Source organism: Phalaenopsis equestris, unplaced genomic scaffold (genome assembly GCF_001263595.1).
Source record: "Phalaenopsis equestris unplaced genomic scaffold, ASM126359v1 Scaffold000002, whole genome shotgun sequence".
NCBI lineage: Eukaryota > Viridiplantae > Streptophyta > Magnoliopsida > Asparagales > Orchidaceae > Phalaenopsis > Phalaenopsis equestris.
Window position 1 is genome coordinate 14,914,976 of NW_018164444.1, and position 26,116 is coordinate 14,941,091.

Genomic DNA, 26,116 nt, shown 5'->3' on the forward strand with positions numbered 1-26,116 from the left:
TGGTCGAGGGTGGTCGACAGAGGTCGGCGGTGGTTGATGGAGATCAGCGGTGATCGACGGTGGTCGAAGATGATCAGCGGTGGTCGACAGAGGTTGGCGGTGGTTGCAGACGATCGGTGGTGGTCAACGGATGTCAGCGGTAGTCGACAACGGTCGGCGGTGATTAACGGTAATCGACGGTGGCCGACAATGGTCGACAGAGGTCGGCGGTGGTCGCCGACGATCGGTGGTGGTCGATGAAGGTTGACGGTGACAGGAATGATGTTGGACTTGAGCACTTTCTCAAAGCCTCAAGTTATCTCTCAAGCCTCTTTTCCCTCGTGTGAAGGGTGGAACTCTATTTATAGTGTTTTGGTTGCAATTAATGCAGAAATATGAAACATTTTGATCGGACGGTCCGAAGAGCTTCCCTCGATCATGTGATTTGATGGACATATGAGTGCCTTAACGATGTCAGAATTGAGCAATATTAGGCTCGTTGGATTCGTCTTGTTTAGACGCTCGATTTGATTATGAACTCGCTAGATTTGACATCTGTTTGACCTTTCAAATGCCTCCGAACATCATCCAAGAATGATTTAATGACTTGATCTGGGCTTGATTTAACTGGAATTGGACTAACTTTGATATCATTAGGTCCGTCTCATCGAGTCGGTCAATTTGATCATAAGTTTACTGAAATCAGAACTTTGAATGACTTTTTATCAAGATTTGAATATTCTTTGCTCAAAATATTGCCTCGAGATTTATGTTATGCCTCAAGATTTTGTGCACGATGATGAAAATTTGTTGGAGTTGTATCAAACATGAAAACACGTGAATAATATATGAAGGGTGCATATGTGTCTCTACTATATATATATATATATATATATATATATATAACGAGTTTTTTACATATGAAAGTCCCCAAACTCTTACAATTTACAGCTAAAAACCCCAAAATATTTAATTTAAGCCTAAAGAACTTCATAAAGAATCTGTCTTTCTCTACGACTCTCTGTTCCTTGCAATCCTCATTAGAATTCAGATTCACTGATGAAATACCGCTGGCGGAGACGAAGAAAGCGAAAAATATAGCTTTAGCCGCTGAAGAGGGAGTGGATTTAAATGGTGTTTAAGTCGGCATAGAAGTAGGGGATTTTGATGAAGCGAACCTTTTTCTTCGGCAGAGGAGGATTTTGATGGCTTTAGGATGGATGATGATTCGCCATACCGATCGAATTCGGCTGCCGGCGAGGAGAAGATTTGCAAAATGAAAGAGAATCTAACCGGTGAAGCTTCAGTTTGTTTGTCAGAAAAGTCATCATCTCTGAATGAATACAGGTGGAGCAACGCTAACTGTTATGGTGCAAATAAGGTTAATGCACAATTGCCATCATTCAGACCAAGAGTCGGCCATCGGGATCGCCACCACGCTCCCCTACTTTGACACCAATCTCTTCCTTCGAATACAAGATGCGGACGAGAATGAAGCCGAATGTCGGGCTTTTGGAAGATTTCTTCATTATCTCCGGCCTCATTGTTGTGAAGATCATTGACACTTTCTACATAGCCAGCGTTGATCCATCGGTGCAGAGTCGTGATGGAGTCCTTGGAGTGTAAATTAAATCTCTTGGGTTTTTCAACTGCAAACTGCATAGTTTGGAGACCTCCATATGTAAAAACCCCATTAAAAAATCCACATCTTCTCATTCACATAATATTTCTATTAAGAAAGTATCTATAATCATGATGGTCAAAAGAATAAATCTAAAATAATCATCATGCCTAAAATCAATAACTCAAAAGAGAAATAATGTCTATTTAATTTGTGCTTTACCATTACTTGAAATAACACGAGTAAATAAAATAAAAGAAAACATCAATAAAATTATTCAAAATTTACTATAATTATAAAAACATGTTGTTGTTGTTATTATTTTAATATTATATATATATATATATACATCACATAAACATTAAGATTTGTTTTAAATAAACTTATATCATATCTCAATATGTTATATATTAATAATAATATAAAAGCTAGTGTTAATAATATGTATATGTTATTAGGAATAGTATAATCCGTTATTTTAATACTAGGTTAAAAATAATAATCATTATTTTATTTAAAATATTTATAGCTTTTAATTTTCTTTTATAACTCTAATTTCACTTATATCTTTATTTGTTCATATTTATTATTTATCTATCCTACCTCTACTTTTATTTATGCATCTACTTATTCACATTTATTCAGATATATAAAATAATTAGCATGATAAGAAAATTCACTAATTATAAAAACATTGTAATCAATTAAATAATATATATTGATTAAATTTAAAATTTTATTACTAATTAATGTTAATTAATTAAATGAATTAAAGTTATTTGTGACATAATTTGATTAAGCTAATTTTAATTTGAATATAAGTTTTATAAATTACTGATTACATGTTAGTATGAATATTAGTATTAGATAATTATAGATTAATAAAATTAGAATTGATAATAATTTTGTTAATGAAATTATTTAAATAAAATAAAAACTATATATATGCGCATTACTTAAACAATTAATTTAATCTTGACAGTTAATAAGTTAATGAAAATTTTATCATTTGAAGTTAATAAATGATATATATATATTAAATATGACTCATATATCATAAAGGGACAAATGTTGGAGCGAAGCGGAATATTTTGTCCAAATCAGAGGAGTTTCCTTATGTGCGTTGGAAGTGAGGTACATGAATAATTTGATAATTACATACTGTACTTCAGAGTTTTCTAGGATTATAAATAAGCTTGTATGTAATCCTAGGTTTTATCTCATATTCTGTATCATGTACTTTTTTACTGTATTAGTGGAAAAACCGTCACTTTGCTCCCGATGACGTAGACATCTTTGCCAAACCTTGTTAAATCTTGGTGTTCTTCTGGATTTGTGTTGATTACTGTTTTTCTTCGCCCTAATCTTAACAATATATATATATATAATAATTTGTAAGACCCCTGGGGTCCCGGGTTCGAGGCCACGGGTGGATCACAAACGCACTTTGGGATCAATCTTTTTATATATATATATATTGTGTGTGTACGCGAGCATCAACCGCATACCCCTGCCTATTAGTTGGCATCCATAGTATAAGACCCCTCAGGTCGGAGGTTCAAATTCCCTCTGACACAATTGACCTAAGAAAGTGGTATTTGAATTGTTAGACACATTAGGAGTGGTTGGAGAATCATATAATAACTGCTAACTATTCTTTTGAGCAGCACACACACACACCATCAGAACTACCAGCACGAATCTCAAAGATAACGAACAACTGAGGATACCAAATTCCCCTCTACAGTAAGCTATTTGACCGATTATTCAATGCCACACAAGAGAATTTGCGTCTCTAAACTCAGAATATGTCAAAAGCTCCGGAGATTGTCCCCTACTTGGTAGCAGTAAGACCAGCCAATAGTAAGACACAAATTGTCACGATGGCTAGTCCTGTAGGACACTCGACACTTGCAACGACAAGAACCGCTCGAGATCTTGCAAGATGGAAGATCAAGCAGGGCAGTGGACCCAGTAAAATTTGAGTGAAACATCAAGTGAGCCATGACTCGCCCAACAATATGAGTCGACCCCTTAGTCGATCGCTCAACCAAAGCGACAGGTCACGCAGAACCAACCGACCATACCTCTTAGTATGATGGTTTATCTTATGTACACCAACATATTACCCCCTCTTGGCAGAGGTAGATTCCGGTCGACCAAACAATACGATCGGTTATTCATTGGTCGACGACATTCAAACTCATAAATCTCTGCAAATCAATGTTTTTGTCAATATTATGACGTTCATTAATTCAAATTATACACATCGATTATATTTAGGGGTGGTTTCCATAGAGGTTCCCATCTCCCTTAATTTTACTAATTAAATCCCTTTAAATACATTGTCCTAAGAGGATTAAACACAAGCTCTCACATCACTTTTCAATGGGGGTTCATTTTTTGTGGGTTCTTACTCCCTTCCTCTTTGAATTTCGACTCAAGAGGGCACGCTCGTTACAGGACAAGCTTGGATTAATGTGTGTATATATATATATATATATATATATATATATATAAGACAACTAAGGACAAGGCACATGTTGGGGAATCAAACTCGATGAGCACATTGAGCTACAGTTAACACAAGGTAGATGATCTTGACGATCGAATTAAGAAGGTCAGCTGAATAAGCTGATAAATAACTCGTGAGCCGAAGAGAGAGCAAAATGGTGGTACGACGAGAGAAATTCAACCATAATAATGATAATCTTGAAGACTATTCAAAATTAGAAAATTTCAAGAGATATGAATAACAACACATAAATGTGATTTTTTTTTTAGGAAGAGGCATGGGAAATATCACTAGTATTGTACTCTAGAGATTATTTATTTATTTATTTCTTTCCATTACTTATGTTCTATATCTTCAGCGTGGCATAAGAATTTGAGTTTAACAATAATTTAAATTATTATTTGTTTTTTAAATTAATATTTAATTAGAATAATTACTATTTATTTCTTTGATTGAAGATTAATATAGTTAAAATAAATACGATAAGATGTCAAGATCTTATATCATTTTAAATCAAAATTAAGTAATAAAATAATTTACCTGAATTTAATTGAATTTTAAACTATATTGTCAAGCAATTTTTAAAATTTAGAGCAAAAAAAAGTTAGTGGTATTTTGGAATCACTTAATATATTATTATTTGTTTACTTATATATTTATTTGAAATAGAATATAATTGATGATGAATGTTTTAAGAAAGTAATTAAATATATAAATATTATTTTATTTTGAGTGTATTTTAAATAAACAGGTTCATTTAAAAAAATAAAAAATAAAATTATAACAAACTAAATATATTTTTAAAAATAAAAGGAAAAAGAAAAAAGGTTTGAATAGGACGATAATGAATCCGAATTTACAGATATAATTAAAATAAAGATGAGGCCTCCGTTAGCTTGACCCTCCTGCAAACCCTAGGAGGGAGCAACTATACCCATTTCACGATCCCCCGAGCATCATCGCGGGGCCACAGCGCATGGTCATCTCGTCACCTGCTCGCACCGTTTTCTTCTGATCGCCGGTATCCATAATTTGCCCATTTCTCCTTCTCACGGCTGTTAGCATTCCTTGTAGACCAACCCTATTCTGTTGCTGTTGCCACCTTTTTTTTTTTCTAGATTCCTCCGTTGCAATTGGCCAGTGTTATCTGATCGATATTCCCTCCTCTTACCCTATCCTTTCATCGACTCTCGTTCTCGCAAGCCCATCTCAACACGCCTTGCAATTCTTTTACCAGAATTTGTGGTTCGGTTGCGGAATTATTAGCAAACAACAACAAAAGAATCACTGCAATGGCCGCTTAATAGCTAACGAGTCACGACTTAATGAAATGGGGAGAGGAGGAAAAGTAGTATGTAAAAGGTCTGCTGGCCGCCCCAAGAAGAAGAATCACAGGGAAGAAGATGAGGATGACGAGAGTTATGTCGCGGAAGAGGAAGGAAGCTCCTTTGAGTCCGATGGTTCCAATGGGGAGAGCTTTGATGCTAGCGAGGTAAATACTAGTGCTAGTTCGGCTGCGGAGGAGGAGGAGATACCTAATGCCAAGCCAAAGTCAAGAAGAGGCTATTATTCCGGCCGGCGAAGATCCAAGCTTTCAGATTACGAGGATTTGGAGGACGAGGATTACGAGGAGGACGAGGATTTCTCGCCGGATGCGACTGACAACGAGGATTTGGAAGAAGATTCGCTGGCCTTGGTTGAGATCCGTGGTTTTGCGAGGGCAGGGGCTACTAAACAGGGAGGAAGGAAATTTAAGAGGAAGGCTTCAAATCCGAAGGTTAATAGGAGATCGAGTAAAGTGGCCTCCGAACCGGTAAGGAGGAAGCGGATGAGAGCGGAGGCAAGCTCGGATGATGAAGACAGTTTTATTGTAAAGGGCAGGACTGCGGTGAAGAGACTTAGAAAAGATTCGAAGAAGGTGAGCAAGAGGACTGTAAAGTCCAGATCAGCTAGGAAAAAGAGATCGTCAATCCATTCAGATTCGTTTGATTCAGATTTCTTGACATCTGATGATGATCTTTCCGCTAAGGTTCGGGTTGAGGTGGATAGCCCTAAGAATAAAAAGAGAACCAAGCCCGTGAGGAGAAAGAAGAAATTAAAAGTGGATTCTGAAACATCAGATTCTGATTTTGTGGTCTCCAATGAAGACCTTTTGGACAATGATATCGCAATGCCTACTATGCCGAGGAAGGTTAACAGGACTGAGAGGAAGAATGCGAAGACATCTAGGAAACAACCGTCAGTGGAATCCGATTGCACTGATTCTGATTATGAGGTTTCTGAAAATGAGGTGAAGGATCTGAAGACTGAGAGGGTTTTGAATATGCGGAAAAATGAGGGACGTTCTGGAAAAAAAGGGAAGGAAAAAGAAACAGTTGATATAGCGAAACAGCTTTGTGGGATTTGTCTGTCTGAGGAGCAAAAAGGGACCATTCAAGGAATTTTGAACTGCTGCTCCCACTACTTCTGTTTTTATTGCATTATGGAGTGGTCCAAAGTGGAATCTCGCTGTCCTCTTTGCAAGAGGAGGTTTTTCACCATTACCAAATGTTCTAGATCTGATCCCATGTTAGAAATTAGAAGGCCTGTGATAAGAGTTCAGATGCGTGATCAGGTACTTTGACATGCTATGTGTTTCAATTGATCATCGTTATTGTGATGATGCAAATATATCTTATGTTGATTATACTTGTAGATTTTGGTTTTGTACTCGCTATTTTTTTTCTTTCGTACTTAAATAATCATTATTATGATTTTCTAAAAGAAAGAGTGAATAATATCAGGTGGTTGTTGAATTGACTAAATACCCGAATTAAAGATCAAAGACTTGTCATTAGTTATTTTGAACTCTAATGACCAAGCTTCATTTAATATCAACAAATTATCAGTGCAATAAGTTTATCAAACATTCTGCTTATCTTTAGGAAAATGCAAAGTGCCATATGAAAAGTATTTTATGATGGCAATGGTCTTTGAATAAGTCAATGAACCCAATAATAGTTAAATGAGGAATTGATAACGTGGCATTGGCTGTGATGGTTTGTGCACTTAGTAACATTTTTTTTTATCTAATTTATTTTAATATAGTATCTTTAGTTCCTTTGATAGCTCAGATTCTCTTGAAATGAAAAATTGGATTAATGTTAACAAGATTTGGAAGATCAAGGATCTTAAAATTTGTAGACGAAAGATTAAATGAGTGCTATGAAATTTTGGTGGTTATAAAATTAATATTGATGAGTTTCATGTTATACTTCTAAACATAAATATAATCAAGTGACTGCATGGTTTGATGAATCTCGATGCATTTTGCAAGATGGCAGGGTAGTAGCAAGGAGATAACATGTGGAATAAAAGATTGATTATAGGTACTGCATAATGGGTATTATGATGTAAAAGAATATTTAGAGGACTTTAAATAAATTTATAAACATATAATAAATTTGGTTGCTTTCAATGGCTGTTAGTGCTAGGCAAAAATCATGGGTTGTAAACGAGGAGATAACATATGGAATTAAAGATTTATTACAGGCACCGTGTCATGGATATTATGCTGTAAAAGAATATTTTGAAGGCTTTAAATCACTTTATTAACAAGTAATAAATTAGTTGCTTTTTATGGCCTCCAGGCTAGGATGGTTGCAACTAAATTAAGTACTTTTTAGATGGAATATGAAGATGGATTCTTGCTAAAATTGGGTAGGATGTGTAAATTTGAGAGGTTATTAGAGCAATAATTACTGAATGCAGGTTGCAGGAAAAAAAATGGTGGTTTGGGATGTGTAATAGAGAGTGTATGATGGTCTATTAAAGTGCTGAGATAAAGTTGTGAAAGAGTATGAAAAATGAAGAAGCGGGAAACTTAAGCTGGGTGCTTCTTGTAAGAAGTATTTTCTGAATTACTAAAAACTCAACCAGAATAAATGAGAGTTTTTTTGGTGTGTCGGCATGGTATACTGTAGCATATCACCAAAATAATAATAATAATATTAATAAATAAATAAATGACCTAGAGTAAATAGGGGAGGAAGGATTCATAAAACTGTCATCAGGTTATTGCAATAAGATTAACGAGGATCATAAAATTTGTTGCACCTATAATTCAAAGCTCTATGGCCTTTTGCACTTTTGAAGACTCGTTATGGCAGAAATGACAGTATCATGTAACCTGATATATATAGTATTCTTTGCCAGCCAATTTTTCAGATCTGATTATTCCTTTAATTTGTGTTGTTTTAAATCTTAGAATCCAACTTCACACTCCAACCCCCTTTTTAATTAAGTATTCTCTAAACAAATTTAAAATTTTGGTTCAATGTCTGTATCCCTTTTGTCATGAAAGAAAACAAAACCAGAAAGCAAATTTGAATAAATAAATGGTTCTTTTACTTTTAGATATATTAGAAGATAGCTGCATATTTTATTGCTGATAAATGTGTATGCTAGAGTTTTGCAATAGGTGTTATTGTCTTCTCAAAATGATCAACTATTAAATCATTCAGTATAATCGTCTCAGTGGGCATTCTGTTTTAGTTAAGACATGATTATGCCACTCAATATGATGATGTCATTTGAACAATTTATTTTCTCTTTTGGACTGTTGTGGCCCTGAAAAGTGGCATGATAAACTTTATATGTTTGTGACATTTAAAACCGTCCTATTCACGTTTCCTTTATTTGATTATGTGTTACAACTTCTTAGGCTATACCGCAGAGTACTATGTTGGTGTTAAGCTTATTTTTTACTGTCTAACCCTCATCTTATCAAAACCCTATCTATTCGTTGTCAGCAGGCATGAAAAATGTGACTAAGAGTGCTTTGTGCAGGTTGTCTTTTTGGTTACTCTGAAAATAACCGAACTAATCCCTTGGAGCTTTTAGCCATTTAAGCTTCATTTGGTAATGCTTTTGTTTTGTACTTCTAAAAATTTCTGAAAGTACGAATGCACTTTCCTCAATCACCCCAAAATCATGGAAACTCACGTGCAGAATAGATTATACATTTTTTGTTAGTATAGCAATGATTTTATGTCATTCTAAGCATCTAAGACTACAAAAGCTCGACATTACAAACTCTGTGCTTTTAAATGTTGTTTCATGTAAAGTGGTGGGCTCCATTTTCGCCACCTTAAAAATACATATTTCTGCACGACTTGGCCCAAAGACCGCTTGAATACCTAGGAAAAAAAAAACGCGTGTTGTTCATAACCGCGCACTGTTCATTTTCTTTTTCTTGGCTAGAGTTTTTTTTCCCACGACTAGGGTTTAAGCTATATTCCTCTGCTACTTTCGAAGAACAACATAACATAACATTTTTGAAGATGGAATATGAAGACTTCGATGACAATAACGAAACAATGGTGAGTTTCACTAGTTTTAAAATAGTAACATTCATTAGGATTTGTTTTATGTATTTCAATTAATGAAATTTTGTTTGTAGTTTCACTTAACTCGCCTTCTGGTATGGATTTCTACTATTTTACCCAAACCTAGTATTTTTATAGTTTTTGAATATATATATATATATATATATAATAATGAAATTTAATTTATTTCTTTCATGGGAGGAGCGACTGTTTGGTTCATTTATGAGAAAAAACAAAATAAATCGAAGACAAATTATGATCATGATACAACCAAAAAGCTACCAGAAGAATACTTCAATACCGTCAAAATAATTCCAAAATACCACCTTAATGAGATCACAATATGACCTTATTGTAATGGGTGTATCATAGTAATACCATTAGATACTACATTAATGTCACCATAATATCATAACAATATCACAATAATCACAATAATACAACCAAAGTATGACTAAAATACCACAATGATGTTACCTGAATACTACGAGAATTGCACCAGAACTACACCATATAACCACAATAATTATCAATATAATACCACAATAATACCACAAGAGTACCATGCGAATGCCATTGGAATACCACAAGAATACTACAATAAGAATACCCCTAAAATATCCTGGTGGCATTTTGATGGTATTCTAACAATATTTTGGTGGTTTTTTGGAGATATTCTAGTGGTTTTTTAGTGGCACTTTGGTGGTATTCAGGTGACATTATTGTAGTGTTATTGTTTTTGTAGTATTTTGGTGTTACTTTCATGATATTTTGATTGTATTATTGCAGTATTTTGACCTTATACTTGTGGTATTCTGATTGTTTACTGGTTGTATTATGGTTGTATTTTGTGCGTTTAATGGTGTTTTTCCAGTGGTATTCAATTTGTTTATTAGGGTTTTTTTGTGCTTCTAGGGGTGTTTACTGAAGGTTGTTTTATGTGTGATATTCTGTGATTGTTGTTACTCTTAACACTTCTTGAACCACATGTAGGCATGCACAAATTAGCTAGTTAAGGAATGTGGGTAATGATCCAATTGTGGACAAATTGTTTGACACCATTGTGCAAAATAAAAATGATGCATATAAATTTTATTGTGTTTATGCATATTATATTAGATATACTGTGCGAAAGGATTATGTTAGTTTTTTGGCCAAACTAAAAAATAAAAAGTAAATATTTTTTGTGTTAAAATTGGTTTTAAAAAGGAGCAACCTCTCAAAAACACTGTGAAGTTTAACAGAGCAGGACATATTGTCCAGTTATGTTTCGATATGATGTTAATTTTGATGGCAATTGAAATGTTAGAAAATTTATAGAAAGTTATAATCATTTTCTATTCGGCCAAGTGATAAGCATCTCTTGAGATCTAGCCGAAGCATCAGCGACATTAATTGAGATGTGCTCAAATCAATGACAAAAGCAAATATTTGAGATACTGATATATTCAACTTTATTATAATGGAAGTTGGTGGAGCTGAAAATTTGACATTTTCAAAAAGAGTTGCATTCAATTTTCTTCAAAAGGAAAGAAGAACGGGGATTTAGAATGACGACACTAATCTTTAATTCAGTGGTTCATAGAGATACAAGTTGAAGATATTATGTTTGCATGAGATTTCAGACTGATGAATCAGGTCGGTTGATGAGCTTTGTTGGGAGCGATGACATGTCAAGTGTTGATTATGACTGCTTTGGGGATGTCATTATTTTTGATACAAGTTATTGATTGATAAATATAATTTATGTTGTGGTCTTTTTGTTGGGTTAATCAGTACTAACAAAATGTCCTTTTGGAATAGAATTTTTATCTTAGGAGACTATCGAGTCCTTCAATCGGTTATTCAAGATATTTATTTGTATAATGGGTGACAAACATCCATTAACAATCTTCACTGACCAGGATCAAACAATGTCATGAAGCTAAAAGAATCATTGTCACACACTCTTCATAGATTATGCTAATAACATATATTCAAGAAATTAGCTTCAAATGTATATTGTCCATTGGTAATAGAGTAATAAGTGATCTGTTTTAATATGCATGAGTAACTGTGATTCAGAAGAATATTTTGAACAAATATGGATAGAGATGCTTTAAAAAGGGAATCTTTGTGATAATGATCGCTACGTGATTTGTACTACATTAGGAAGAGGTGATCAACAAAATTTAATAAAAGTTTATTTTGCTTGGGAATTTTCTTCACACAACCAAGTGAGTTGACAAATATTATTTGTCATGGTATTTCCAAGTCTACAAACTCCTTAACCGATTGTTTTTTGAGATTTAAAAATGTCATGAAAACATAGAGAGAAAATGAGAAAGATGAGAACTTTAAATGTAATCAATATTCAATCGTTCTCATTGCTAAAAGAAGCCCTTTGCTGAGGCAAGCCACTGCGTTCTGTGCAAGAATGATATATTCATTTTTTGTGGAAGAATTTTTAGATGGTGTCATTAGGCTTGAAGTAGAAGAATTCGATAGAATTCCTTCGAAATATTACATAAAAAATTTGAATAATAGAAGAATAGACAAATATTGGACAGTTTCATTTGACAAAATAACTTTTGATATAAGTTGTAGCTGCAAGATATTTGAGATGATAAATTATTATGTGCCCACATCATAAAAATTATTAACAAAGAAAATGTGGTGAAGACACTTCATAAATATTTTATAATGCGATAGTCTTCAAATGCCATGCCTGATTTATATTTTGGAAATGGTTATCAAATTTTCAAAGAAATGCTATTGAGAAATGATTCTTAGAGTGGTGTGATATTTGTACCCGCATCCATAAATTTGCATATCAAATAAGCACCAAGGCCTGAGACAATGAAGAGGCCGAAATATTTTTCTGGAGTCTATGAGAAAAATATCTGCTGATGTTGATTGAATATTGAGCTGGAAATCTCCCACATTGATTAGTAGCCCGAATAGAGGAAATGCCAAGAAGAAAGAATGCACCGCAAAACTAAATGATCCAGCAAAGATACGATCAAAGGTTATTTCTACTGCTAGGTTAAAGAGACATTAAGAGGCAATGAAGAGAGCTAAAAGTAAATAGTATACTGTGTTCTATAGAATAAAACTGTATCATATGAAACATTAATTTCTTATCAATATCACTTACTAGTTAAGTGTTAATTAACTATAACTGTTTCATATCACAAGAAATCAGAATGAATCTATATCAAAAGAAAAACACACTCCCCAATTATTACCCGTTCTTCCATAAGACAAGTTTGTATCATAAAGATATGATATTAACACAATTGTGTAAGATTGTATCTAGAACAAACTCATATTGCAATTTTTTTAAAATTATTTTGCTGATGAGTTATTTAAAATTATAGGAGTTCTTCACATCCTCCAGTGCAGCACAACCAACAGAAACTTATACCAGTCACGAACTCTTCGCATCCTCAGGTGCATCATAACCAGTGGAAACATACCAGTTTAAGGATAGATTTTATTGATTAAATGAAATAATTTCTTTTAGTTATTGGGAACAAATAATTTTCATTGTGTTTGTCCTGGGAAATAAATAATTTTAATGTCCCATAATTTATAATCTAGTATATTCATTATTGTTTAAAAATATTAACTTTGTAGTGCTTTCATAATACCACTCGAAATACCACTATTACACCACAAAAACACAATTATGCCATCAAAGTTCTAAAAAAAGTATCTCCCGAATACCACTAGAATATAATCAAGATAAAATATCGCAAAAATACCACTAAAATACCATCAAAATTAAACCAAATTACCACCAGAATATCACCAGAAAATATTCAAGATATCATTAGAATATCACAAGAATGCTACTTGCATACCACCAAAACTACACCAAAATACCATTAGAGTGCCATCGGAATATCAGCTGAATACTACAAGCATACCACAAGTATACAACCAGACAAGAATACCACAATTAAACACCAAAATACCACAAAAATATCGCTAGAATACTATAAAAATACCATCAGAATATCACAAGAATATCATAATAATACCAATAGAATAATGTGATAATACCACCATAATATCATCCTAATTCCTCAATAACATTATTTAAAAATTAGAAGAATACTATCAGAATGCCACAAGATTATCTCGATAATACTACTAGAATACCACAAGAATTATTGTAATATTATGGTGGTTATTTTTGTAGTATTTAAGTGATATTTGTGTAGTATTTTTGTGGTGGTATTCAAGTGATATTTTTGTGGCGATATTCTGACAGTATTTTAGTGACATTATTATGATATGATCGTGTTCTTATTCTTTAATTTTGGTGGTATGTGAAGTTGTATTTCTGTGGTATTTTAGTGACATTCTGATTGTATTCTGTTAGTTTTTATGCAGTATTTTGCGGTACACTTATAATATTCTTGTGATTTCCTAGAGGTTTGTTGGTGTTATTCTGGTAGTATTGTAGTAGTATCCTAATGAAATTTTGGTGGTATTCTATGATATTTTGTTGTATTTATATGGAATTTTGGTGGTACACTTATTGTGGTATTATAATTGATACAATTTATATCTAAGCCTGTAATACGTAATGTGTATAAAAAAGTGAATATACACATTTAGAAGCAGGTTATAATCTGTTATAAATATTAACAACAATAAACAAATCCAAAAATTGTCTATGTCAATGTTCCAACCTTTTCATCCACATCCTAAAGATATACACAAGTCACAATATATGCATAACGTTTGTATAGTGTTGATGATTATGAACGATTTTCTAATGCTAACACAGAGAGTTCATAAACTAATTCAGCTCTAAATCGTGTCATGTTGAGCTCTCACGTTCTGCAACCATCACATTTTTTTTCTCGGTTACCCTTCAATTTTTTCATGTATTTGCAAACAAACATTCCATAATTAATGTTGTTCTTCTTTGCTGGTGGTTCTCTACGTAAAGTAATTGGTCATGTACGGGGATCAGTTTCATATTCAAAGCAGACTTCTTCAGCAATGACTTTGACCTTCAACATAAAGAAAATTGTGTCAAGTAGTTTAAATTTAAAAACTAAACAAATAAAAATCATGTTGAATAATGTGCTAATGTATGTCTTTATAATATCATAGCATATTTGTTTGTGAGTTTTTTTGGGAAGTGAGTCATATAAGAACCATTTTTTCAACTTCAACTCCCCAAGTAGTAAAATCCAGTGTCTGCCATGGCTTATAAAAGTCTAGCTCTCAATTTTTCATTGGAAACTGGCCTGTAAAATTTTGTTGGTTTATGCTATTTACATATAAGTGAAGTTATAAATTATTTATGAATAATATAAACTATAATGCTGGTTCATACTAACCCAATACATTGGAGATATATACAGGTAAGGTTTGTATAATTCAAGATTTTTTTTTGTCAGCCAATAAAAATACAAATGCATCAATATGCTCGTTGCCCAACTCTTTATTCATTAACAGATCATTGATCGAAGAACGAGATATTGCACAGTGATTTTCTTTAAAAAACTGTGTCGTGCCTGCAGTAACGACAGATAAAAGAATTGATATATAAATATATTTTTAGCGGGAAGTAATTAGAATTTGTAAAGAAATACTTATCACTGAACATTTGACATCATTCATCAATTACCTCTATCATATGCAAGGATATCTCTTCCCTTGTCGAAAATTTCATTATTGTCTTTGCTTGTTGATGCTTCATATTCAAAATACGAAAAGTACTTTAGAATATAGTGTTATGAAATGATAAACTTTAAAATTAATATACCTTATCTTTTTAGTTATCAACATATATTTTGCAAACCGTCTTCCTCTTTTTCTCCTCCATAAGAATAGGAAACTTGTTCCCCTCCCCGAGCTCCAAAACTTCACTTCCATTTAGTTCTTTCTTTTCTTCCTCGACTGAAGTAAATTTAGGCGTCTTTGATGCTTCCCCAATATCCTCGTTTTCAACTTCAATTTCTTCTGACTTGGCTATGATGACCTCATTTTTTCTATCATTAATTGGAAATTCTTTGTAAGGGGATTCCAATTTTCTCTTATTTCGGCTTTGTCTTGATTTTACTCATCGGACCATATTACTCAGATAAGATTTTTATAATTGTTTTCTTTTATGCTTTCTCTTGATATTTGATAATCTTTTTTTTCAATTGGTTAATATTATAGTTGTTATTTGTGTTCGAACTGAAGGAGGATTGACCAAATATTTTTGTATTTTTGTTGGCTTACATCAGGGATCGTCTTTAAGCCCATATGTTTTGCTTTAGTTATGGATCGTCTTACTAGACATTTACAGGAGGATGTACCTTGGTGTATGCTTTCTGCTAATGATATCCTTCTAGTGGATAAGACGAGAGAAAAAACCCAGGGAAAACTTGATTTATGGAGGTCTACATTGGAGTCTAAAGGCTTTCATTTGAGTAGAACTAAAAATGAATACATGGAATGTAACCTTAGTAGTAGTAGCTCTAGTGACAGAAGTGTAACTTTGGGCGATCAAATTATTAAAAGGTGTGAACAATTTAGATATCTTGGGTCTGTTGTTCAAAGCGACGGTGATATTGATGGGGATGTTAATAGTAGAATTCAAGTTGGTTAGTTGAAGTGGAGGAATGCTTCGGGCCTTTGTGTGATAAGAAAGTACCGCTTAGACTGAAAGGAAAATTTTATAAGACGGTGGTGAGACCTGCAATGCTCTATGGCGCTGAATGTTGGCCTTTAAAAGAGAAGCATATTACTAAGTTAAGTGTTGCCGATATGAGAATGATTAGGTGGATGAGTGGCTTTACACTTAGAGACAAAATGCGAAATGATTATATCCGTGATAGGGTTGGTGTAGCTCTTGTGACAGACAAAATTAGAGTAAGTCGTCTTAGATGGTTTGGTCACATTAAGCGTCGACCATCTGATGATCAGATTAGGAGAGTAGATGTTTTAGATTCGACTTATGTTAAGAAAGACAGAGATAGACCTAGGAAGACTTGGGCTTATTGTATAAAAAATGATCTTAATTTATTTGAACTAAATGAAAATATGACACTAAATAAGGCGCAATGGAGAAAAAAGATTCATGTAGCCGACCCCATGTAGTGAGATTAAGGCTTTGTTGTTGTTGTTGTTGTGGTGGTGGTTAATATTATTTTGCAACTCATTTATTCGATGAACCTGGCTTCTAAAGTAATCTAAGAAGTTCTTCAATTTCTATTCCTGATTGGTGTTTAGTTGGAGTTGGAGTTGGAGATGGGGGCTGATATGAAGTGTGAGGAGTAGATGATGCAACATTCTCTGCAGCAAATAGTACAAGGGGTGCATATCGGGTAGAGAGGTTAAAATCAACTTTCAGAGAGCGACATGTTGGGCTCCCTAACTCTTGGGTTATTGGAAAAAATAGTAATTGTTCGTCACTAGTTAAATCAACAAAATAATTAAAGACCTAAAACAAACAAAAAAACTAAATTATCAAGTTGTAAGGGCAAATGTAATATCGCTCGACTGTTTTTTGTAAAAAGGGTTCAAATCTCTGTTATCTAGTCTTATGTTAGTCCAGAGAAAAGAATATCCACCATCTTCGTACTCCATAGCCTCATTTTATACCACCTTAGCATTCAAAGTCTTGCTTCAGGTGATGTTGGAGTAAGGATGGATATGTGCTCGTAAAGCCAAAGCTGTAAAAAAAAGTAAAACTCATTAGGTCACTTGCCTTAAAAGAGTAAAAAAGATTGTTATTATATCGACCATACTAACCATTAACAAGAAAACAAAGCTTTTCATTCATCCAAGGGTCTGATTCCGTCTTATTTTTCAGACAATGACATCTCTTTGCTCAACTAGAAAACTGCAAATGTCTGCTGGCTAGTTAAAGGAAGAAAAACTGTTTCCATTGTCCCAAAAACTATAGAAGCCACTCAAGGTATTGTATTTGCTCGAGTTAAAAATAAGTTTTCCAAGAAAAACTTTATATGCATCTCTACAAAGTGTGTTGAATATTGTCCCGAAATAATTGCCAACCATTTGTTCTTTAGTTGAATGGAAATTACAGTTGATATGAGAAATTTATTTCAATGAATGGTTTCTCCACAAATAGGCATGCCGATGAGCAGTTCACCTTGTCTGAATCGAAGCTTAAGGTTTTGCCACCTATTCTAATAACCTTATGATCAGTGTGATAACATTTCAAAATTTGGAGGGTTAATGAATTTTTTTGTTCGTAAGGTGGCTTGTGTAAGAGTTGAATAAGATGCATATCTTTCAGAATAATTTTAATTTCCTCATTAAGTTGACCAAATACTGCATCACAAAGAGATCTAACAGCTGAGGGCCTGCATCTGCATGTCAATACTCTTTCGTTCATTGCACTGCAAGTGTATTACATAGTAAGAGAATAAACATTAATGGAGGAAATCTAACATAATAAAGATTTGCTTCAGTCAAATAAATTGAACAATACCATCATAATAGTAGGCAAAAAACAACCATGATGCCACTAGAACATCATCGGAATTAAAACGAAGAAATTACCATAATATCACCAAAATATCCCAAGAACACCTCTAGAATACTGTCAATAAACCACCAGAATGCCACTAACAAAACACTGGAATACCACCAACCATCATAATATCACCAAAAAAACTAAAAAAAAAATTATAAAAGTACCATCACAATACAACTAGAATACTATCCAAATACTAGAATAACACTACTAGGATATCACCACAATACCATCATAATAACACTATAATACAACTAAAATAACACAAAAAATATGTGGTCGTAGTCTCTTGATATTTTGGTTTGGTGGTATTGCGATGATATTCTTGTGTTATTTTAGTGGTATTCTGTTGGATGTCTGGTGATGAAATTTGATAGAATTTTTTATGGTATTAACGTGATATTTTGGTATTGTTGTTGTGGTATTCTGGTAGTATATTGATTGTGTTCATGTGGTATATGGTAGTTTATTCATATTTTTTGGTTATTTTTTTTTGTTTTTTTGGTGGTATACTGGTGATGATCTTATGGTATTCAGTTTGTAAAGTGATGTAAAGTATTTTGATAGTATGGTGGTGTTGTGATGAATTTTTTGTAATAATGTAACACTGACAAAATTAGAGAAAGTCGTCTTAGATGGTTTGGTCATATTAAGCGTCGACCATTAGATGATCCGATTAGGAGAGTAGATGTTTTAAATTCGACTTGTGTTAAGAAAAACAGAGGTAGACCTAGGAAGACTTGGGCTTATTGTATTAAAAATGATCTTAATTTACTAGAACTAAATGAAAATATGATACTAAATAGGACGCAATGGAGAAAAATGATTCATGTAGCCGACCCCACATAGTGGGATTAAGGCTTTGTTGTTGTTGTTGTTGTTGTAATGTAACACTGATATTTTTGTGATATTGTGTTCGAGGTGGTATTCGAGTTTTTCTTCAGTTAGTGGTAATCTATTTGAATTATGATGGTATTTTGGTTCTTTTATGTTGTTACTGTGTTTTTTTTATTGTGGAATTGAGGTTTTAGTGTGTTAATATTAAAGTTGTATTATACTGTTAATATGATGATATTATGGTGCTCATGATGGTATAGTGGGGTACTTGCAAATAATTTTTAGATTGACTGCTCTTTGAAGGCTAAACAATGATATAAAATAGTATTTTGAATTTTGATGGTTTTCTGTTTTCCAAACACATTGAACAAGTAAACCTCCAATATAAAATCCATCACTTCAATATTATAAAGTCAGCAGTATATATGATGGTAATGAGATACTTGCAAATGTTACCTTGAACAAATGAGACAAATAAAATTTTAGATTAAATATATGAGTCTGGAAATAATATTGCATCAAACGAAGTTTTTCATTGAACAGATGACTACAAGATGAAGAATTATATTTCTTTGGTTAAAAAAAAGATACACCTAAACTTTAAATAAATAAAGTTTTCTTGTTTACCTTATTGGTTTCTTCTCTTTCTTTTTTGTTATTTTTTTATTTTATCCATTACAGCTAACGTAGAAACCTAAGCATTGTATATTGAACAACAAAATTAAGAAGATTTTACAATCAAAACTAGCTAGAAACATGTGTAAACCTTGTTAGGCGGAGTCCTAAGTCCCGGTGTCGAAATGCAGGTGTCAAAATGCCAGTGACGAATACGTCAAAATCTCTGACGCGCTTCCAAGTCCGTTGGCGAAGAAGCTTTGCTTAGCCACGCTAAAACTAGTCTAGTTTTGAAAACCCTAAATGCTCAGGGTTCCTTCTAGCAAGAGAACCCAAAACCTTAAAATCACATATGATCAGAATATGAATCAACGGTGCACATTTTTTTTTCGAGGTATTCAGGCGTCTTCAAGCCGGGCCACACGGAAATACACATTTTTTACATTTTCTTAAGGCGGCAAAAATGGGGCCCACCACTTTAATATTAGTTAAAATAAAGTTTTGCTCAACTTTCTTGGGCATATGGGTTTTTTAATGTAATTGTTAGCACTGGATTGAATTTACCAAGTTTGATCTTTTTTAGTTGGTTGCGATTAGTGGAAGATTCACCTGAGAAGTTAAGATTTATATTTGCATAATAATGGCTGTCTTCTACCTGTGCACATCTAATTTTTTTGCCTTTTGGTAATTTTCAAATTTACTTCAAAATTTTCTACGTTTGCTTCATTTTTTAAAAAAATTTTGTTTTCAGTGAACTTCATTAAGTGGTTTTTTTATTTGACCTTGTCTGCATTTTGTTCTGAAAAATAATTGTTTTATATTTTTCCTTAACTGGCTGTTGGTTGTATTTTTTTTCTTTTTTTTTATTGATACTCTCGGTGTGGGTTGTTATACTAAATTGGTAACCAGCCAATTTAGTATTTGTGTTTCTTTTTCTGTTTTAGCGAAAAAATGCAAAACGAATATATCCGTGAAAGGGTTGTTATAGTTTCAGTGACAGACAAAGCTAGAGAGTCTTCTTAGATGGTTTGGTCATATTAAATGTCAACCATCTGATGATCCAGTTAGGAGTAGATTTTTTAGTTCAACTTATGTTAAAAAAGGTAGAGGTAGACCTAAAAAGACCCGGGCATGTTGTATAGTTTCAGTGACAGACAAGGCTAGAGAGTCGTCTTAGATGGTTTGGTCATATTAAATGTCAACCATCTGATGATCCAGTTAGGGGAGTAGATTTTTTAGTTCAACTTATGTTAAGAAAGGTAGAGGTAGACCTAAAAAGACCCGGGCATGTTGTATAAAAAATGGTCTTAATTTATTCGAATTAAATGAAAATATGACACTCAATAGAACACAATAGAGAAAAGGATTTATGTAGCCAGTCCCACTTAGTAGGATAAGGGCTTGTTGTTGCTGTTGTTTCTTTTCTGTTTGTCTGACCTATTTACTTCCATCATGGCAGGTTTACCAACCTTCTGAAGAAGAATTAAGGGTTTTATTGGATCCATATGAAGACGTTGTTTGCATGGAATGCCATCAAGGAGGAGATGATAGCTTAATGTTGCTTTGCGACATATGTGATTCTTCTGCTCATTCATATTGTGTTGGTCTTGGGAATGAAGTACCTGAGGGAAACTGGTACTGTGACTGTTGCAAGCTTGCTGATGAAGGGTCTTTGCATTCCCAAGTTCTAGATACTCAAGGAGCAAGCAGTAGCCATACACATGGTGGAGTTGAAGATACTTGCTCTAGAAATTTCCAGAGCAGTTCAATCTTTCAACGATCAGTATCCTCGCAAGGTCAATCTTCTTCGCAGCGATTTGATCTCAATGTGCCACCCAGAAATTTCATAGAGGAAAATGGTGTTGTATCTGCATCACAGGCGTCTGGAGCTGGAGCATCAACGCTTTCTAGTAGGCGCGCTCTACACCAGCGCATCAGAAATTTTCTTTCTAACAACAGGGCAAGGCAGCTCTTTCCTGGATCTAGTAGGACAGACACTTCTTTGCATACTGATGCAGTCCACTCAGTATCGGAACAAAGAGAGGAACAATTAGAGAGGCTAAATTCTTTGTGCACTGTTTCAGTGACCGAGCAGCGACCAGAACGCAGCAGGGGTTTTTCTCACTCCAACTCTGATTTGGTTCCATTCATGTCTAATGAAGGAAGAACTTTTCGACATGTGGATGGTGCCAAGGAGCAAATCCAATCCATGGTTAAAAGCTGCCTAAATAGGATGCCTAGAGCGGTATGTTATAATGTATTAGGGTTTGATTTTCTTACTGTCATTGCTAATTTGGTCATAAATTTATGGAATGAAATTTGTATAACCTTATACTCTCTGAACACTGTTACATTTTATGGAATCCATTTTGGCTGATATTCCATCTTGCCTAGTTTCTAACTTATTTTTTGGTTATAACTAATGAAGTTTATTAGAATTATTAATTCTCTTAGATGTTTTGCTTGAACCAGTATTTTGTTTTTTGGTTATTTATCTTCAATGGAAATGATAAGTGGTATAAGATTGATGCGAGTGGTTTAGTGGGAATGTTCCATAGAGAAGTATGGAATGCTTTGTCTAGCTTCAACTCTTATAGCCCGATTAGTCTGATAGTACAGCCTTTTTTTTATACATCAAACTGATTTGAGTGATTGGTCTAGTGTATTTATCATTTCATGATTCCCAGTTTGTTACATCATGAATGTTCATAGTGCAGCCTTTTTTTTTATACATCAAACTGATTTGAGTGAGTTGTCTAGTGTATTTATCATTTCATGATTCCCAGTTTGTTACATCATGAATGTTCATTTTCTTTACCTTAGTTATTGTCAATGTATTTTCACCAAAAAATATATGGAATATGAATTTTGCAATTTATATGTTTCTTTCTACATGATGTTGCATTGGTAAAACTGGTGTGATAAGTTGTCTTTTTTTGAGTAAGTAGACATTGACTCGAACTTTGTACGTCTCAATTTTAATTTTCAGTCACAATTCAGGAGGTTAAGAAACTAGCTTTGGGCTTCATTTATGATAATCATCCTTTGTGAAACACCGCCTCACCCTCATATGATCTTTCTTCTTCTCATATTAAAATTAATTTTTTTTGCAAATGGTTACACGGACTTGAACTGATCAAGGCTACTAGTTTTTTGTTACATAGATCAACACTCATCGGGCACTCAATCAATTTGATGACATGTGGGCTAGAGGATTTAGATTTTGTCGATAATCTCATGAGAGAATCTTATATTCTGCTAAGGCGAACCAAAACATAAAGTTAGCCGCCTAAAAGATTTAAGACCTAGAGGAGCTTAGGTCAACGGGCGTTGGAAGAATGCCTGGGAACCATGATCCGAGTGCATAGGGAAGACACCTGAGAGCCAGAGAGTAGAGATGGTCTCCTAAAGGTGTCTAGGAGATAAGCCACTCTAAAGACGATATGACTGTTAATTGTTTAACAGTAATAACAACATGGCCTAACAACCTATAATTTTGACACTATTTCTTTGTAAATTTTCCAAAGAGTGCTATGATTCCTCATGGCAGTTATGGGACCTTGTTTGGTTCGATTTGGTTATAATGCCCATCTGATCTATAGTCAACATTCTTTATTTATATGAATGGTGTCAGAGGAGATGAAAGGGTAAGCTGTGTTGGGATCTGGGGTTGTTTTTGTTGGCTAGAGAATCGAGGTCGAGTTAGAAACCTAAAGGTTATAATTGGCTTAGTGCTTTTGTTAATGAAGCATGAATGTTTTTCTCCAATAGCAATAATCTAGATTATTCCACCTTCATTTGTTGAGGATCCATAACTTCTTAGTGATGTCTTGCCAACGATAATGAATCAAGTTTTTGGTATTAGTGCGTTGGCTTAGGGTCTGTTTGGGGCAGCTGTAGCTGTTTGAAGAAGCAATAGCTGTTTGAAGAAGCAACTATGAAGTTGATGAATGAGAAGTTGCTGTTCAAAAAGCTGTGGGCGCTATTATAAAAATTAATATTTTTGAAAAAATCAGACCACAACTTTCTAGCAGCCACCTCTGGTAACAAGACCTGGTGGAAAAATACACTTTTTGAGAATGTGGGCAAAATGTAGTTTTGACAAATAGGAAAAACTTCGGTGCGGCACCTCACCGCCACCGCATAGAATCTTAGCAGTTGGTGTTGATGAAAAGCAGCTAAAAGGAGACGGAAAAATCATTCTTCAACAAATAGGAAATTCAAGAAGGCAAATGGAAAGCTCTAATATCGACAAAATGATGGGTTATAACGTCGGAGATGTTGAACAAGAAAACTCCAGTGACGGATCCAGAACTAGAAATTAGGGAAAAGAAAAATATTGCTGAGCGACAGGAATGTGATTTAGCAGACGAGGATCTATCTTTTATGTACTTTCAGTAGAAGATATCAATTCTTCAAGGTAGAGGCGAATGATGTCATTCTTATCTGTAATGGAATAGGCTCCATTGATGCAGAAAAGCTGAATGTATGGGTGGATTAGCTAAAGTTATATTTCAGACTATTGTATTTGTCGCTAAGAAAGATTTCTCTCAAACCTTACCTGGCATGCGTTGATTTGGTGGAATGTCAATCTTCTATATGGTTGACAAAATATTTTTTAGTGATGTTTAAGTAGGTAATCCGTCTAGCATTATAATCTATGGGCTATGAAGAGGAAATGTAGAGAAATGTAGAAAAAGTGGCATGGGTTGCGTCAATAAGAACAGATTATGTAATTTTATATAATTAAGTTCAGAATACAAGTGATGATGGTTGATGCATCATTGGTGTATGTGTTTGTGTTGATAAAGGACATGGCATGAATGCACTACAACATTTGTAAAAAGCTTTTGCTCTTTCACGTTAAAGATGTCAGACATGCAAATATGTTTGTAATGGTGATTGAGAAGAAGGATAAGAATCAAGGCGGCAAGCCTCTTTCTGAGAATAATGGAGGGGTGATGAAGTTTATTAAAATGAAGAAATGGAATCAAAAGATTTCTGATGAAGATAATTCATCAACTTCTTTTTTTCCCCCTCAAGAAACAACCTCTAGAGTTGATCATTGTCAGATCACAGAGCCATGATAGAAACAAGTGCGTGCTTGTGCATAACTATTCCATACGAAGCTCAAGAAGGATGGCAACGGGAAGAGGATGTCTGCAGCTGTTGAGGGACGTTGGAGTTGCTTAAATAAGCTGGCCCGTGTCTTTATTTGACGACAATGTAGGAGGAAAATTCCAAACATTGTAATTTATTCTGATGAACATGGGGAAATGTTTGCTTTGTGATCCAATTGAAACAACAAGTTGTTAACATCTTCTTCACTTGCACCCTTGCACACTTGATTGAATGCAGGACTTTGAGATGTGGACTGATCAAATAATATTGAGTCCACTTCTCTATCACTACAGTACACTGACATGTGAAGTGGTTCTTTTCAATTTGTATCATATTATATTTGAGAGCCCATATTATATCTGACAGCTCATGTCCAAGGGAACAAGAGGTTCTTTTCTATCCGAGTGTACAACAATTCATCTGTGCAAGAATGGTTTGAGATAACTGTTGTTTGGCTCTTGATATGGTGGTTGTCGGTGAGGTGAAGAGGAAAGCATTAGAAGTTCATGGTCCGATAGGGGAACCCTGAATGTTCGCATCTTGGTTTAAGCTTTAGAAGAATCTGAGAAGAGTTGAGATGGAGAAACAAGTAAAATGCATTGATCTTGGTCCTCGGAATCGTTTGCCTAAACGTGAAAACTTTGTTAGAACCGAAAGGCTTGCCTCTATGAAGAGTAATGGAGCAAAGGATCAAACTTAATCTGCTTCCTCTATATATATAATGGGGTTTTGGAGGAAATACCTTTGTAAGCTAAGCTGAGGGTTAGCTAGGTTATCTAGAGAAATTTTGTTGAGTTAAGAGGGCTACGGAGACAGGGTGAATTCAAGTGAAGCATGGCCTGCCTCTTCTAAGTTGGCATTGTTTCTTGCTAATAAAATTAGTGTTTTTTTCCTTGATTTTTATTTATATTACTGCAGCTAACTCCTTTTAAACCTTGCGTTTCCCTTCCAATATGGCGTATTTATTTATATTCTTGAGCTTATTTCCAAACTTTATGCCATATCACTGTTCACTCAATTTCTCTTCTGAAAATCTGACATTTGTTGTAATAATTTGGTGAAGAGCTCTGTTTACACGAAGATAGCAAGGAAAGCTACCCACACGATTCTGGCAGCATGTGGAATTCAGCATTGTAGTGCAGTAGTTTCCTCTTCCGTCCACCCTCCGGACAAATGCCAGCACAGTTTGGGTGGCGGTCCAGTAAATTTACTCACAGGTTGCTGCTCATCTTGCTTGGGTGACTATGTAAAAGATGCTGTGAAGATGATTGTTGAAACATTCTAAACTGTATTTTATCTGGGCGCCTGAACCCAACTATTTTTCTCCCATTTATGGATACGAAGTGCCCATTTATTTATTTTTTTCTCATGTTAGCAGACTCTGTTGGCTGGCATTTGCTTATGATAATAATTGAAAATCTTGTGCAGGATCAATTTTCTAAACCATAACTAATTTGTTTTTGCATTTATATCAAAAATTAATTATATACAATTATTTAAAGTTTCATTTATCCAAGAAGCAAAGTATGTTTATTGAGCAATTAATTGGAAGGCTGTATATAACACTC

At 34.1% G+C, this 26,116-nt stretch overlaps 1 protein-coding gene across 1 annotated transcript; it reads left to right on the forward strand.

Moving 5' to 3' along the window:
* Positions 1 to 4,976: 4,976 nt before the first annotated feature.
* LOC110031769 lies at positions 4,977 to 25,906 on the forward strand. Its single transcript, XM_020735195.1, has 3 exons — positions 4,977 to 6,729; positions 20,887 to 21,672; positions 25,579 to 25,906. The coding sequence occupies exons 1-3, from the start codon at positions 5,446 to 5,448 to the stop codon at positions 25,831 to 25,833; spliced, it is 2,325 nt and encodes a 774-aa protein (XP_020590854.1). The 5' UTR covers positions 4,977 to 5,445; the 3' UTR covers positions 25,834 to 25,906.
* Positions 25,907 to 26,116: the final 210 nt, after the last annotated feature.

Excerpts from the sequence above, each read along its gene's own strand:
- LOC110031769 (XM_020735195.1), top strand. The coding sequence starts at position 5,446 with ATGGGGAGAGGAGGAAAAGTAGTATGTAAAAGGTCTGCTGGCCGCCCC. Across the intron at positions 6,730-20,886 it reads GAGTTCAGATGCGTGATCAG|GTTTACCAACCTTCTGAAGA; the intron begins GTACTTTGACAT and ends CCATCATGGCAG. Across the intron at positions 21,673-25,578 it reads TAAATAGGATGCCTAGAGCG|AAATCTGACATTTGTTGTAA; the intron begins GTATGTTATAAT and ends TTTCTCTTCTGA.